Source organism: Schistosoma haematobium, chromosome 4 (assembly GCF_000699445.3).
Source record: "Schistosoma haematobium chromosome 4, whole genome shotgun sequence".
Classification (NCBI taxonomy): domain Eukaryota; kingdom Metazoa; phylum Platyhelminthes; class Trematoda; order Strigeidida; family Schistosomatidae; genus Schistosoma; species Schistosoma haematobium.
The window spans coordinates 18,069,745-18,087,989 of NC_067199.1; the positions used below are offsets into that span (position 1 = coordinate 18,069,745).

At 34.1% G+C, this 18,245-nt stretch overlaps 1 protein-coding gene across 1 annotated transcript in view; it reads left to right on the forward strand.

The window, feature by feature from the left end:
• The window catches only part of WHSC1L1_1 (Histone-lysine N-methyltransferase NSD3), a 32,434-nt gene extending 14,215 nt beyond the window's left edge, over positions 1–18,219 (forward strand). The window contains exons 10-19 of the mRNA XM_051208193.1: positions 358–828; positions 2,526–2,750; positions 4,040–4,527; positions 5,881–6,388; positions 7,989–8,264; positions 9,815–10,059; positions 10,748–11,185; positions 12,327–12,724; positions 12,805–13,028; positions 17,059–18,219. Of these exons, the coding sequence (XP_051066398.1) occupies positions 358–828; positions 2,526–2,750; positions 4,040–4,527; positions 5,881–6,388; positions 7,989–8,264; positions 9,815–10,059; positions 10,748–11,185; positions 12,327–12,724; positions 12,805–13,028; positions 17,059–17,436 (3,651 nt within the window). The 3' untranslated portion in view covers positions 17,437–18,219. The remainder of the gene's footprint in view (positions 1–357; positions 829–2,525; positions 2,751–4,039; positions 4,528–5,880; positions 6,389–7,988; positions 8,265–9,814; positions 10,060–10,747; positions 11,186–12,326; positions 12,725–12,804; positions 13,029–17,058) is intronic.
• The last annotated feature ends 26 nt before the right edge of the window (positions 18,220–18,245 follow it).

The window sequence follows — 18,245 nt, forward strand, 5'->3', positions numbered from 1 at the left end:
TTTATCACGACTTGCAATTAAAGCTATTTGCACAACAAATACGTGCATCTTATTAATACCAGATGAAAGTAAATCTCCTTTTCATACATGCATGTTATCTTTTCTATTCAGAGTTTAAGAAATTTCTGGCAATCAGGAAGCAGTTTGCAGTTCTGTGTTTAACCATCTAAGTACAGGGCTTAACAGACATATTAATTGTTTACTATACATTTGTTATCATAGAATATGAACAAAGCACTGCTCATAAGTTTGATATATATATATATATATATATATATATATATATATATATATATATATATAGTTGTCCTACACCTCTGCTCTTATAAACTTGGATTTTTTTGGTATTTATTTTAGCTTACCCATCCAGATCCTCATCTATTAACACTTCAAGGATCCAGTTGTTCAGAAACTCCTTCTGTGGATCATGCAATTTCAGATTCATCTGTTGTTGATAAAAATATCTCCGAAGTAAATATAAAAATTGAAGATGGTGTTACTGATAATAATTCACATCAAAAAGATATCCAATTAATATCAGAGCCAAGTAAATCTGATTTACCTCGAAGTGGTGATCAAATGATACGCTGTTCAGTACGAGCTTGTCGACGATGGTATCACCCTAGTTGTCTTCGTAAACCACCTTTTGCTGTTGTAGTCCGAGAAGGACGTTCTGGTTCATTCACTTGTCCTGCACATACTTGCTTAGCTTGTTCAGCTGAAACACCTGGCACTATGCCACGACCTTCTCCTCATTTCATTCGTTGTGTTATGTGTCCTGCTGCTTATCATCCAGGAGACTGGTGTTTACCAGCTGGCAGTAAAGAAGTTAGTATTATTTTTTATCTATATAATTTGAGTGTATAGTGTATTCAAATAGTTTTCTTGCTCTTTTAATATTTCTCTGTTCACTTGTTTATTGAGCTAATAAATATTCGCAAAGAATTTAACTTTATTTGTTTACATTCCTAAAATAAGGAATCATTTTAAATATTTATGGTGCATGAGTTTGCTGCAAAAATCCGCTGTCATTTTACTCAATGCGATGTCTTATCTTTTAGAAATGATTATAGGCAGACTGCCGTTTCATGATTACCTATTTTCCTTTTAATTGTCAAATTCATTCTGGTAGATAATAAAGTGGGATTTCTGTAACCTTAACATTTATTTCGGCACATGCTATTAATCCATTTATGTAATAAATAACATATATATAATAGTAATAGTAAGATAGTTGGATTCACTAACCAATATATGACCACTAAATAAACTTATTGAAAGAATAGAACGAGTCTATATAAACATTTACGACATTTAGTTCGAAATATTCACAGCTAAGTCACAATATGCATTTATGTACATCCCCATCAAATGCATTGTATACGAGAAACTGAAAAGTTTTTTTATGGTAAGAAAATCTAAAACTGAACTAGATTTGAACCACTGGGTTTTAGATCACTAATTTAGCACTTCGTCGACTAGGCTTCAAAAAGATACTAATGTTTATCAAACCTTATTTTGACTTCATTCATGAAATAATATATACAGTTGTTCAATTACTAATCAGCAGTATATATATATATATATATATATATATATATATATATATATATATATTACACAATCCTGACCAGCCGGATAATCCCACTCCTCGGTTTGTCCAAATATGTCTGAACTGAACCAGTCGCGACCACTATTATTTTTAATAGTTCCGTTGACTACAATAACAATCGATAGGTGTCTTGTTAATTCTAACTGACATTCTTGTTTAATAGTAGTAATGGAAATAACATCATACTAAACGTTTCATTCAAGCAATTTCCTCATGTATGCTATACGTTAGTTGAGTTATTTTGAGAAATCAAACCTTATTATCATTCACAATTGTTGGGTGTGTGTGTCTGGATGTAATACTTGGTTATCAAAGATCGAAATAGTTGAGAAGTGTCGGAACTCTCTGAAGAAGTGACACACTAAGTCACAAAACGTCAGAAAATCTGAAAATTTAGTCGCTCTACTCATTGGAATAATACAAATATATTTCTACCCAATGCTCAATTGATTTGAAATAGTCAAATCAAGCTTTGTTAATGACATCTACACATTGTTCATAGTCTGTACTGATTTACTGAAATAATAGACTTATGACGTAATAGCACTTTTTCTTAAGTGAAATACCCACGTATTTATAGGTAGTCAACTACATCACCACATTATCTTACATATTACAAGGGGAAAATACTGCTCTTAGTTTTGTTTGTTCAGGTATAACAATCGTGGGAATGCATATGTCCCAATGCGTGAGAAATCTGGAAGTTTGTTTAAGAATTGTTAACGACAGGTAACTAACATGTTTTCCTGTGTGTTATTTCATCTAATTACCCGACTATATTTTTTCATGAATTGCTCCAGTTTGATAACTATAGAACTTATCACATATACTTTTTTTTCAAATTATAAAAATGTTTAACAACATTTCTCTTTGCTGATATTACGGTTACAATATTTTCCTTCGTTTGACATAGATTGCTCCTAATTTAATAATCTGTCCACGGCATGCGTTGCAAGATGAATGCAAATTGTATACTTCACCCCCGAATATCCAACTTAAATTACCATCATCAGGGCTGTTGAATATGTTTCGACCAACTAACGTATCCTGGTGTTTTATCTGTTCTAAAGGTGGACGTATTATTTGTTGTGAAAATTGTCCAGCTTCATTTCATGAGGAATGTCTTAAAATTGACGAGGTAGATATTTTGTATTTCTTTTCGGCCTTATTGTCGTGTGTTGATTTCCTCTCATAATAGTAATGTGGAGTCATTCCATATAATCGTTGGTTGGTGAACCGTATAGTTAGATGCACACTACCTGCTTGGTGTCAGGGCGATTATCGTAACTAGTGATTGAAGACGTTAGGTGTCATGGATCAGAATAGGTTACAATAGAGCAGACAAGTTCACTCTTTATATACTTTTTAATCTTGGGTTTCAGCTGTGTTATATACTTTTCTGTTCCACGAACTCTCCTCGAATCATATTGTCTACATCTACCTGAATCAGTGGTATATATTTTCTGTCCAGATTAATACGTTAAGTGGTGTAGTTTTCAACCAGTTTCATCTATAAACTACGGTCTTCGACTGTCTACTTGGTCGATAAAATAAGTACCACCACATCTCACCAGAAATTCGAGAAATCCCCAATGAAATACACAATTATAAATTGACCGGATGCTTTATAAAGAGGTTTGTATATCTTTTTAGGATTATCTTCATTACATAGCTGGAAAACTATCGGAAACCAGGCTGGGTTTGACCGTTGGTATATAGTAAGCAGATAAATCCTCTGTCGTCTTGACCACATTCTGAATTTACTTCCATTCATGATTTTGTTGGTAATTTTTGTAAATATTAGTTTAAATTTTTACTGAGATCATAAACCGATCAACTTTAAATCACGATTAAAAGCCTGAAGCACTGGATGGTCGTTTAGTTCTAGTATGTGACTCCTCAACACTGAACATCCCGAACCCACACGGATTACTTTGTCCGTATCCTCTCGAGATGCGATCAGTGGAATGGATACATTTTATATCAGATTCAACGTTCTGTGTCTTGGTTAGACATGTATTTTGAAATACAGTTAACTTTGTTTCAGAGCAAAGACAAATAATGGTATATGTGTGGCTTTGTCCGTCCTGCCTGTTCCCAAGTCATTCAAGCACAGTTAAGGTTCAGTTAAACCAGAATTTAGACTCTAATCTTAATACCTTATCGACATGTTGTTTAACCTAATACTGTATCTATTTATGCAAAATAGATTAGGTATTTGTTAATAATTAAGCAATCCTAATAATCATATAAATGTCAAGTCTCATATGTTGTACATTTTATCCAAATTGAGTGAGTTTAAAGCCTATTTTAATGGTTGTTAACTGTGTAACCTAACGAAGCTATGTAATTCTTATCAACTTATTCTATTCAGTGACTTCTTAAACATAATATAACTGAAAGATAAGATCTTTTCAATATGTTTAGGTCCCTGATAAATTTATTTGTGAAGACTGTACAAACGGACGCATGTTACGTTACGGCGAGATTGTATGGGCTCGTCTACCACCAAGTTTGCAGCTCTACCATCAGCGCTCTTTAAAATTGTCTGGTGTATATAATTCACATCGTCTATCTCCGTTTAATTTATCAGGAACAATCCGTCCTAATGATTATGCGTCACTTACTGCTGGTATGTATTGGTGGCCAGGAGAATTAGTACATCCAAGACATTTACAAACAAGTCAATGTCATGTACAATCTGAAAATAAAGCTGTTACAATTAATTTTCAACCAACAACTAGCCCAACATCACATTCATTTAACCATATACTTGGTTCAGTGCTTGTTCGATTATTTGGTTTAACTGGTCGCCTGTCTCATCGACATTCACGTCCTGTTTATTTATGGACCACACGTGCTAGATTATTTCCATATGAAGAAGGTGATGATAAACGTGGATCTCACAGTACTAGGTAAGTTGATTAGTAATTTTACACTTCTAAAACTTTATACGAATTATTCTGATAATAAGGGAATAATTTTCTAGAAATAATTTTAAAATTTTTTTCTGGATATTTAATCAGTTCAGTTCATTTTTATTTATGATGATGACATATTAGCACAAAAGATAGTCGCTATATATTCAACACTTGTGAACTTATCTCAGAATCCTAAATGTGACAGTTGTGTTGTAGTTTGCTTCTTTTTTTCACTGGAAATGGAAAGTAGTGCCTAGGTTTTAAGTATATGCTATATACCAATTATCTTTCTGATCAATCATTCTTTTTTCGCTTTTTAAATATACATCTCATATGGTTGTTGTTTTATTTTCTTGAGCAGTTCATCTCTTAATATCAATAGTTCACCAAATTTGTGTTTCAAATAATGGTAATAATAAATTATCATTATTTGAGTTAATGGCTGAAATTCAAGAAGTGATAAGTAAAGGAAGGTCTTATCAAGGCCTCATTTTCACTACTTTCGGAAATCAAGTTCAAAATCTTGGTGAACAAACGTAGGTTTACTGAGTAGGTGGGTATACAAAGAGTATATGTAATAATGGTCCATTAACAGCTCATAGAAGTTAACATTAATTTATTCTTCGGTCGAATATGATAAGATCGTACCCAAGACCTTCAATTACCTCAGTCAGTTGACGAAATCGCGCTATCATCACCTAATGTTATAAGTAGATAACTACCTCATTCCCGAAATAGTTGGATTTCAATGGTTACGAAATCTCACTGGAACTTCGGGAATTATCGCTCAAAGTTATTTGCTAGTAAACTTACTAGTAATTTAATTACTTGAAGGTAAACTGTTATACCGGAAAAGCATTGAATTGTATTATGATCAAGAGTTTTAATGATGGGGCTTTGATGATATGGAATTTAATTCTTATCTAATTATGAAAATCTTATTCATAGTTTCTTTTTAGCCTCGATATTCTGGTAACATACTAATGATTTACTGTTTAATATATTCATAATAGTATCTTGTAAATTGTTAGTGACCATCATCTTATCAGATACATAGTTATTTTTGAAAGTTTTCAGAATTTCTAACTACCTTTTTGGTGAGACGATAATTTATAGACGACCTTTAGGTGACCCTGAAAAACTCCGACCACTTAATAGGGTCAAAATAGGGTTATGAGATTAAAGTAGGAGTTTTTGTCAGGAAGTTACATCAGCTTTAATGTAAAAGTGCTATTCAACCATATATGTAAACGGATTTCGTGCAATTATCCAATAGCCTCTACGCTAAATCTGACAGGTTCGTTCAATATTCTTTCAAGTGTTCTCGTTTTTATTCTCTATTTGAAGCTCCGATGATGATGACTCTACAGAACCAGAAAGAGAAGGGGATGTTACTCAGAAAAAATACCACACAAAACAGCGTCCCAATCGTAACCGTCGTCATAATGACTGTGACGATGATGACGGAGAAGATGAAGATCCTTTGTTGGAATTAAATTCAAGCAATTTACTTATTGAAGAAAACAATAATAATAATAACAGTAGTAAAAGTATTAATACAAGTTGTAATGAAAACAGTAATCCAATGGAATCTCCCACTGGATCAATTTACAAGTCATCCAGTCGGTTATCTCGTAATTTATGCTTAAGACCACGTGCAAATAACTGTTTAAATGATGAAAATTCTGTCAATTCAACATCAAATCCACGTACACCACCGTCTGTAGTTAGACGAAAAAAATTTATATACAATGCTGCATTAAAGCAAGCTGCTCGTGGTTATCTTAAAAGACATGAAAAATTCTCTGAACTTCTGGGTAGAACACGACGTCCAGATTATTATAAACCAATAAAGGTATGTATTATAACAATATTATTATTAGCAAATCGTAGAATATATCCAGTGTTATGTTGACCAATTAAGGTGACACACAAAAATATCAGAACTGAAATCCCATAAAATGTTATCTATTCCGATTGGAAGTTGGTGTATAGGTTATCAAAACCAGTTAACTAATTAATAGATCGACATCCTTCCAAAAATGACAGCTCACATTTTGAAATCAACTGAAAAATAGCAAATCCCAAGATATTCCAAAGGGACAAACATTGTATAATTAGTATGAAAACAAGGAAAATAACACGAAATATATCAATAACTTATAAGTTGGAATACAACATTGATTAATAAGAATCTTGATAATCTTCATAAACTCCCTAGGTTATTTTTAATCAGTTATAGCGTAACTCAAATACAGTGAAACATCTCTTCATGTAGTATCAATATTTCATGGAGATAGTTGTTAATAGTTAGCGTTTTTTTCTGGCTAAGAGCATTTTCTTCCTCATGGCCGGAGTATAATAGAAGCTCTTCTAAAGTTAGTTGTTGTTGTCCAACCTGCGTCCAATGTGTTTCACTGATCTGGCTCTCCTATCGCACACGCAACAACAAATGCAGGAGACGGCCAGTGTAGCAGCAGCCTCAGCGGCAGTAGGTCTCAACATACACACAGGGAAAAGCAAGATTCTCCGATACCACACAACATGCACCAGTCAAATCACACTTGACGGAGAAGCTTTGGAAGATGTAAAAACCTTTACATATCTGGGCAGCATCATTGATGAACACAGTGGATCTGATGTGGATGTGAAGACGCGGATCAGCAGAGCAAGAGCAACATATCTACAATTGAAGAATATCTGGGACCCGAAACAACTGTCAAACAACACCATGGTCAGAATTCTCAATACAAATGTCAAGACAGTTCTACTGTATGGGGCGGAAACTTGGAGGACTACGAAAGCCATCATTCAGAAGATACAAGTGTTTATTAACAGCTGTCTACGCAAAATACTACGGATCCGTTGGCCAGACACTATCAGCAACAACCTACTGTGGGAGAGAAAAAACCAGATCGCAGCGGAGGAAGAAATCAGGAAGAAGTGCTGGAAGTGGATAGGACACACATTGAAGAAAGCACCCACCTGCGTCACAAGACAAGCCTTCACTTGGAATCCTCAAGGCCAAAGGAGGAGATGAAGACCAAATAACATATTACACCGAGAAATAGAGTCAGATATGAGAAGAGTGAACAACAATTGGATAGAACTTGAAAGGAAGGCCCAGGACAGAGTGGGTTGGAGAATGCTGGTCGGCGGCCTATACTCCATCGGTAGTAACAGGCGTAAGTAAGTAGTTGTTAATGAACAAGGGAATAACGATGGAGCAGAAAATAGGACACTCATAAAATTAAACCAAAACATTCGGCAACCAGTACATATTCAACGTGAATTTTGATATCAAGATAATTATTTCGTGTTTTTTTGTGCATAGTTAGTTTCATTCAATGTGTTTATTGTCAACTGAATTCAATATAAATTGTTATTCTCAAATGGTATATAATTATATGTATATTTGACTGTTACTCTTCATTTTATGATTGCTTCTTATGTAGGTAAATTGGCCACTTGGCTCTGTTCGAGTTTATCGTCTTACAGATTCAAGTGAAGCTCCTCGTTGTGAGTGTAAACCAAATTCAGAAGACCCTTGTGGACCATCTAGTAACTGTATTAATCGTGAATTGCACTATGAATGTTTACCTAGTATATGCCCAAATGGTGATGCTTGTCGTAATCAACGTTTTACAAAACGTCTTTATCCTCCTCAACGACCTTTCTGGACTGGTGATCAACGAGGTTGGGGATTAAAGACTATGATAGCGATTCGTGCCGTACGTATTTTGTTCTATTTTTATCATTTTAGGTTTATTGTTTTTAAACTTTTAGCTTTCATTATGTTTATAGCCTAAATGTTCTGTTACGTAACTTGTGATGTGGTGGTCTAGTGATTAGGGTGTTCGACTTACAGCCAGTAAGTCACAGGTTTAAAATTCGCTACATCTACTTCGGTTTGAGGAACCGGATATGACTATAGCAAGTACCTTTGTTTATTTATTTGGACACATAAGTACCGGTACAAGGGGGCACCAGATGCATGTGTGCCACACAAATCTCATTTGATTTGTGTGAGGGCTGTGATACTGCCTGGGTGCCCAAAGTGAAGCAGGTGGTTTCCTTGGGGGACCAGACCCGGAGCCTTCGATCTAAGGGCCTAGTCCACAAGGCAGTGGGGCATCGTAAGGAGATGTAGTTCCATGGTAGCCGGTGACCAATGATTGGTTCATACGCCATTTGTTCCCTCAGGATACTGGAGCCCATATGCATTATTGGTTTGGAATTAGGGCATTTTAACTCCCCTAGGTGAACTCTCCGTTTCCACCAACCCGATTAAAAAGCTTTGGACATTCGCTTTTCGTCCACTCAATTTGATAAATAACACCCCCGCCATGAGAAGGCAGTGAGTAGGACCTCCTTGTCAGAGGCTATATACGCGTGTCCATGTGAGAGCAGTTCTAGAGGGAGAGTGGACCCTCCCTACTCTCGGCCGTACCGGGGCATTTGGGGGCCACCAAGTACCTAATTAGTGAGTTAATAAAGAAACTGGTTTTTTATCAAATGTTAATAATTGGAAAATATCGAGTAATAGACTATGATGTCTTTCCCTCTAAATCAATATTATAAAAAAAACTTTTTCAATTATGGTTATATTTGCAGTGATTATTTTTTAGGGGCATAGTACCTTGTGTTTTAGTGTATATCATTTAGAAATTAAAATCATGTGAATATTACATAAAGTGCATACGGAAATCTATGAATATTATCCTGCGGGAAGGTGAATATATACTTTAAATAGCCGATTCCTGTTCATCACATGTAATTCTTATCACTATCATGCTATTAAATATACCTTATCATGCACGTTTAGAGTCCCTTAATACAAGATTTTTGTGTATTAGTTTTGCATAGGTTATCATAGGGACTGCTTGAACATAGATCAAAAGAGAGACAAATAAATTGCCGTATATTTACAGTCACACGAAAAAACTGCAATATATTCAATATTCAAGGACATTACTTCAAGCAGTTAAGAATGAAAATGTTTTTGCAGATAAAGAATCAAACAATGGTATAAATAGTAAAAATCGTAATCAGACTCCAGTAAGAGCATCAAATAGTTATTAATACAACAGGCTTAAAGCAGTACCTTAGGGAGGGGGGTATAAAGTAAGTCGAGATTCAAGTAGACGTGTTGCTTCATGCATCCATGACTCAATGATGAATTGAATGCTAAAACACTGAAAGTATCTACTTGAGTTGCAAATCTTCTCCATCAAATCAAATTTCTCTGCTTTTTGGCTAAAATATTTTAATTTTATTCTAGGGTGAATTTGTCAATGAATATATTGGTGATTTAATTGATGAAGATGAAGCTAATCGGCGTTTAAGATTTGCTCATGAAAATAATATTACTAATTATTATATGATGAAATTAGATAGTCAACGTATTATTGATGCTGGACCGAAAGGTAATTTAAGCCGTTTTATGAATCATTCATGTGATCCAAATCTGAATACACAAAAATGGACTGTTAATGGAGATAATAGAATTGGTTTATTTGCTGTCAGGTGAGTTGTTGTTTCGTTTATTCTTCACTAGTTTCCGCTGTTTGTAATATTTTCACTCGCTTATTTTATTTCCATGTCTCAGTATTTATGTGTCAGCTGAGTTAGCTATACTAAAGTGTACACAGTTATCATTCTGTTTAATATGGACAGGTATAGTTTAGCACATTTCCATACTTCATCTTTTTACAACAAGGAATCTTCGTTCTTACTAGTTAATTTTGAAATCATAAACGAGTAGTGCTGTTGTATAATGTCGTCACAAGAATTGATTAATTCCCTCATTAATATTATTATGATTGTCATTACTACTATTATTGGTGATTGAGGTTGTAGTAATCTATAAACTTATCATTTTTCACAAAAATCGTGATTGAAGTTCCGAGGAAAATACTTGATTCTCAACTAGATTTGAACCAATCTCTATATTTTGTAACGAAATGTGTCTACATATATATACTCTGAAAATGAATGTCAGTAACAAAATTCTTCGGAACTTGAAAAATTCACAACTCTTAAAGATTCTTAGACATGTATAATGTAATTGAATAAACGATAGGATTTCACCATATGTTTTTCATTACGTCATCGGTAGTATTATTTCGCGTAGAGTAGAAAATCATTAGAAGGAAAAATAGCATATTAATACCTGTGTTGTTTTGCTTCGTCTATTTCATACGATTTACTTTAGAGATATATCTGCTGGTGAAGAGTTAACATTCAACTATAATTTTGTTGCATTGGGTCAAGAACGTTTGAATTGTCGATGTGGTGCGTCAAATTGTGTTGGTTTTCTTGGTGCACGTTCAGAATCATCGAGTAATAATAATGGTAGTGGACAAGTTGGCGGTAACTCATCTTCTAATTTTGGTGAATTAAATAATCCATCAAATGCTTTAATTAACACAGATATTAGCCGTGGATCATCTAAACGTCATACCGTTCAAACAAATCCACGCTCCAACGATATTGATAAGTGTCATATGAAAGATGGACGTGATATATGTTCTAGTAAAGTTTCTAATCATAATCTATCTACTACTCCACTGATGAACAATAACAAAAACGGTTCGACCAATGTGAATAGTCCCTTGAATATGAATAGACGTCACGAAACTAAATGTTTCCGGTCGGTAGTATATATGGGGATATTTTTCTCGTTCTAAGTAATAATACTTCATATTTGATTTTTTTCAAACTTTTGTCCTGTTTGTGAAATTCTAGTTTGGATTCTTAGGATAAATGATTCTGTTTAAAGAAATCCGAAACTACCCTACTTATTGTCTACGGGTCTCAACCGATCTTTTGTATAAATGTTTACCGAATAGTAACCGCTGTCATATTATCTAGTGTTCGTTGATTCCTTCCGATCATCCAACACCAAACACACACAAACTTAATTATTTGACTTAGTGGTCACATTTCGGCTTTATCAATAGAATTTTATCAGCTATAAGAACTAGTCAACATGATTACACTTGATTCTCGGTGATTGGTTACTGTAATTCATTGAATGCATTATGCAACCATTAAAGCAAAAAAATAATGATTTTACCTTGAAAGCTCCTACGTTCTTCTTTGTTTAAAACTAAAACACTGATCACTGCGATCCACTCATCTTGGCACAAATCAAAACCATACATGTTCCAAAGTAGCTGGAATAACAATTTACGAAGAAAAAAATTTCTAATACCTTCACCCATCCACCAGCGCTGATTAGTTAAAATCTATCTATCAGTATTTTTGGTCTTGCAGTGAGTATGCAATTGTTTTCAGTAATTTAGGAATATTTTAGTCTCCAGAAGCATCATTTAGACTAAATATCAATATTCTAGCAATTGCAATAAAGTTAGAAACTATTAGGTGAGTGAATCTCTGCTTCCCACTTTTATGGTAGTAGTGATTTCTCATTACATAGAAATTATATTTTAGTGAATGGTCACTGTTTTTGCGTAAATCATGAACAGCCTAGTTTTAAAACAATTCAGTGTTTGATATATAACTTGGATGCTTATTATCTTTAATCAAAACATTTCATAAACAGTCATTTATGATTTACTGTTTCATATTTTGTTCAAAGTCAAAATCCTTAACTTTACGCAACTCACTGGTAAACTTTCATGAAATATTATCAATATGTATGGATATTATTTTATGATTAAAAGTAATAATTATTTCCAGGAATACTTTAGTAATATCAAGATATTTGCTATTCAACTACCTATTTGTCTAATCGTTCACTAAAAATTGTTTTCAATGCTATTTCATAGATGTGGTGAAAAAGACGCTCCTATTGGAAAGCGATCACTATCATTATTCAGTGAAACATTGAGTCTAACGAATTCTTCACATACTAATACTACTATTGTACCATCATCTTCATTGTCATCGAATAAATCTCTAAGTAAACGTGGACTAAAGCGTGAACTAGAAGATTTAGTTGCATCAGTTGTGAATCATTCACCAAGCAAAAGTCAACATGGACTCAGTTCGCCTACACTAATCAGTCGAAACGAAACACAATCATCGGTTTTTATTAGTACTACTAATGCTACGGCCACTGAAGATCAAACATCGTACAAGTCACATGATCTTATTTTATGCAGTAAACACGATTGTTCTAAAGCTTATCATTTATTCTGCCTGGATTTAGATACACCACCTCAAGGTAAGATTAATGTTATTCCTACTATTTTTATAACAAATATTGTATTGGATCTGTTATTTGCATATTTATTCTAATTATAGGTCAGTGGTTTTGTCCCTGGCATCATTGTGATGCATGTGGTCGTCCCTCTCATATTTTCTGTTCCATATGTCCATCTTCATTTTGTCTGGCCCATGTTGAAGGTAGTATTGTTGTTCTGCCTCCAGTTCTACCAAAACGCAATCGTAAACTATCTAACAATCGACCTGAAAATAATGTTGTTGACCCTATAGAAAATAGGAAACTCTACTCTCTTCTTGCTCGAGTAAGTTTGTTTCTTTCACAGGATTTATAATGTTTCGTAACCTTAAAATGGAATTTAATTGGGACTCGAAATGCTGATTGCCTGCATCAACATTATTATTATTATTATTATTATTATTATTATTATTATTATTATTATTATTATTATTATTATTATTATTATTATTATTATTATTATTATTATTATTATTATTATTATTATTATTATTATTATTATTATTATTATTATTATTATTATTATTATTATTATTATTATTATTATTATTATTATTATTATTATTATTATTATTATTATTATTATTATTATTATTATTATTATTATTATTATTATTATTATTATTATTATTATTATTATTATTATTATTATTATTATTATTATTATTATTATTATTATTATTATTATTATTATTATTATTATTATTATTATTATTATTATTATTATTATTATTATTATTATTATTATTATTATTATTATTATTATTATTATTATTATTATTATTATTATTATTATTATTATTATTATTATTATTATTATTATTATTATTATTATTATTATTATTATTATTATTATTATTATTATTATTATTATTATTATTATTATTATTATTATTATTATTATTATTATTATTATTATTATTATTATTATTATTATTATTATTATTATTATTATTATTATTATTATTATTATTATTATTATTATTATTATTATTATTATTATTATTATTATTATTATTATTATTATTATTATTATTATTATTATTATTATTATTATTATTATTATTTACGTCATTTATCCACTCTCTTTTATTCCCACTTTGTGTATCCTTATTTTTCGGCTTCTACAGCAGCTCGCTCATGGTGGAAACTCGGTTCTATCTAAACGTTTTCGAGTCACTGTCTGGTTGAAAATTGTATGCTACTACCAAATACGAATACTGAAGCAGTTTTTCTGAAACCACGTGCACTATTCAAACTGGCTGCCTTCAACATTCGCACACTTATGCAAGTCGGACAACAGATAGGGCTGGCTATGTCTTTGAAAGTCTATCCGAGACCCGTATTCAAGACTCTGGTGAAGTACTGCAAATTCGCTCTCCATCTGTCGCTTCAAAAAGCTTGTTTTACGTGCGTTTATCGGGGACCTTGTGACTTGAATACTCAGGTCGGGCGTCTAGGCACAGAAGAGAGTCGTTTAGGTGGCCGATGGGGACTTGTTGGTCGCAGGACAGATAACGGGGACTGTGCACAGACCACAACCTGTTTCTGGCTAGCACTAACTTTCGACACAGTCATCGCCGATTTTCCACCTGGCGTCCTCCCTCTGCATCCCAAGCCTGGACTCAGATTGATCACATCGCGATCAGCTACCTCTGGCGTGGTTGTGTACAAAACTGCCGCTCCTTTGGAGTACCTATCTGGACTCTGATCATGCCCTGGTCTGCGCCAATCTTACTTTACTACTTTTCAGTGGCCAACGAAGTGACCACCACCAAAGTATTGATGTCAGCAAGTTGGTTGCAACTTCTATTGAAAGTAAGTATCGAACCGAGCTAGCTTCTAGGCTAGCTACCATCCCACCGAAAAGTGTAGATGAGCATTGGTTGCAACTTGATGACGCCATCAAAATGGCGAGTAAAGCCGCTTGCGGCTTCGCGAAACGTCCCGCTTATGAGCACTGGGTTTCTTCAGGTTACTTACAACTCATTGAAGCCCGTCGGTCTACTCCGGATGACCGTGAGTTTGACCACAAACGAAGGATGTTACGTAAGGAAATTGGGCAAAGCTTGCGTAAGGACCGAGAAGCCTGGTGGTCGGAGCGTGTTAATGAGTTGTAAGCAGCAGCTGCATCTGGTAATTACCGGAAGCTCTTCCAACTCATCCGGGCCACTGGCAACAAGAAGTCTGATGTGAGCGAAACAATCTGCGAGGATGATGGGATGCCAATCACTAACATCCATCGACGTCTTGGACGATGGGCAGAATTTTTGAAGGACAGATCAACTGGCCTGCTGCTCCAGCAACATCGGTCAAACTGTCCTGCCCTCCATGGCCGGTGACGACTGATCCACCAAATGAGGCGGAAGTCCGCAGGGAACTCCAACTCTTGAAGCGCTACAAATCACTTGACCCAGATGACTTACCTCCGACCCTTTTTAAAGATGGTAGTGACTTTCTGGATAAGGAACTGACAACGTTGTTTACAAAGGTCTGGTAGCTAGAGAGTGTACCAACATCATGGGATGAGTCGATAGTTGTCCCTATCTTCAAAAAGGGTTCACGTCGTTTCTGTAACAACTATCGGGAGATAAGTCTACTTCCGATTGCGTCCAGACTATTGGCTTCTGTTATACTTCTTAGGTTGTTCAAAACCCGAGAAAGATTGACTCTCGAGGAGAAGGCTGGTTTTCGTTCTGGTCGAGGATGTATTGCTCATATCTTCAACCTCCGCCAAATGTTAGAACACCGTCATACTTATCGAAGGCCAACAATCGTAGTGTTTCTTGACATCAGGGTTGCCTTCGATTCGTTGGACAGGACTGTTCTCTGGGATTGTCTATTGAAGAAGGGTGTGCCTGAGAAGTTTATTAACGTCCTAAAAGCCCTATATACAAACACCTCAGGTAGAGTGAGGGCATACAACCACCTCTCTCCATTGTTCCATTCGAGCAGTGGGGTTAGGCAGGGTTGCCCAATCTCACCATTCCTCTTCAATTTTGCCATCGATGACATTCTGGAGGTTCGGCATCGTGTGTTAGGGAACAGAGACGATAATTCAATCGGTTTCACCAGCTTGAAACACCGACTTCGGTGGCTTGGACATGTTCTACGAATGTCGTCCCAGAGAATTCCACGTCGTGCATTATTTGCCGACTCTGGGACTGGTTGGAAAAAGCGGAGAGGTGGTCAGTATATGACATGGTGTCGTGGCATGAAAGAAAACTGCAAAGGGCTGGCTAGTGTTGGTCCTTCACGACTCCCTGGTTGGGGTTCGAGAGATGGTGCAAATAGTGGCCAGAGACGTTATCAGATATGGCTCAGAATAGAAGCCAGTGGCGATCCTGCTGTAACCTTCTTTTACTTTCTTTGTAAAAAGTTGTATCTTCCTTAACTGAAAGATTTCTTCTGATTGTACCTTTCCGTTTCCCCCATTATTACTATTACACTACCTTGCACTAATCTGTTCGTTATTGTTCTTTTTTAACGCTCCTTACCTTCTTTTTTTCTCTTCGAAGTCTCGTTGTTTTGTGTGGCGCATATATATTTGGTGCCCTCTTGTACCAATATTTATGTGTTCAAATAAAATAAATAATAAGTATAATAACAAGGGGTAAACTATTTTTGAAAGTAATCTTTTCCCATCAAAATAAACTAGTTTCATGAGGTCAATAAAATTAGATGCCTTGTTTCTTTAGACTCTTTCCTGAAGAAATTATTTGCATGACAATGGCCAGATTTACATATATTTTAATATGATCATTTTTTAATTATGACAAGTGGTGTAGTAAAAAGGGCAATTATTGGACAAATATAACTCACCATTGAGTCAGCAGTTCTTCGTTTGCTTATTTCATCATTATGAAAGAAACTTACTCAGGAATTAAAATTATTGATCATAGCCATACTATTTGTAGAAAGTTGAATTGTACCAACATTTAATCAGGGGTATAAATTGCTTACCATCTGGTATAAATGTTTTCATGTGAAATTTTTCTAGGACAGTAATAAGAAATCTATTAAATATGATCAAGATAAACTTGTAATTCTCTTGATTAGTACACAACAACAATGACTAGAACGTCTTAAGAAACATGAAACACGGTATGTTCAACTACTTATCAATCTTTTTCACTACTGTGTTAATCTCCAATTCTCTGAAAATTAGTAAAGTTTTCACTCTTGCAATATATAATGGCATTTGAAAAATTAAAACGTTTAAGCAAAGATTTTCTTTTCGACTATATCATGCACTAGAACTGTATATGATAATTACGCGACTGTATCTTTTTTTTTCTTTATTTCAACTACTCTAGATCGTTTGTATGTTTCACCATGACCTGATAAACAATGTCCACGATCGACCTGTAGTAAAGAAAAAGAAGCTTAATCCATTAGTGTCATCGTCGAGTAAATCTGATAAGTGTGAGAAAAATGTTTGTACTGAAATACTACAAGAAGATCATTTGGATGGTAGTAATAGTTACTCTTCAGGATTGATGATGACAAGACGTCAAAGCCTTTTGCGTCAGTCAACAATATCCCAAGCTGAACATTGCGATGATATTAGTACGCCTAATAACAACGACAGTAATAATTCGACTAGTTCGTGTGGTTTAGAAACAACAAAACAAAATGACTGTCTTTCAAGTTGTGTAAGCACAACACCAAATCGTACTATTGAGACCAACTAGAGGTTGGTAGATTAATTTCATTTTAATGTCTTTTTGTATATGTATAACTGTATTACTTATTTTTTTAATCCAAATAATAAAGCTTGTTGTTTATAATTTCCTGATTTGAAAAGCATATTGTGACGGTAGAAATTAAAATCAGACTCAATATAATTCAATGATGGCAACTTTTTTGTTTTATTCTAGGATTTAATACCGATTGGATGGTTTTTTCATTATTTTTAACTGTCTACAAGCTTATTAATTTCACAGAACTATTGAATTTATCAGCAAGTTTCGATTCACAGATGCGAATATTGTCTAATTAACAGATTATTTTTATTCAAGCTAAGATATTGCCCTTATATGGGCTAGTTATTGAATGAGAATTGCTATTTTCACCTACATTGATCATAAATTAATGTCTGTTGTATATTCAAAAGTGCTCGTCTTTTGAAAACATAATGGTCTTTTTCTCAGCGTTCAACTAAATGGATAGAAATGATCAAGGTGTTTAAGCTATCGTGCCCATATTTACAATCTTTGTTAAAATTTATTTAATCTTTCGAAGTTATTGTAGAGGATTATTAAGATTGCGTGAAAACAAGTTTTCATGATCACGATTCAAAATATCACTCTTCGAATCTTTATGTTGTATGCCTTTAATATCTACCACACATTTAATATGTTAAACTTGCACTGAGTATATCGTTACACTAGATGAACGTCCACTGCTTCCACGTTTTTCATAGTGGTCTAGCTTTAATTGACTCATGAACTCAACTACTAAATTACTACAATCTCCACAAAAATCCCCTCCCGATTAAAAA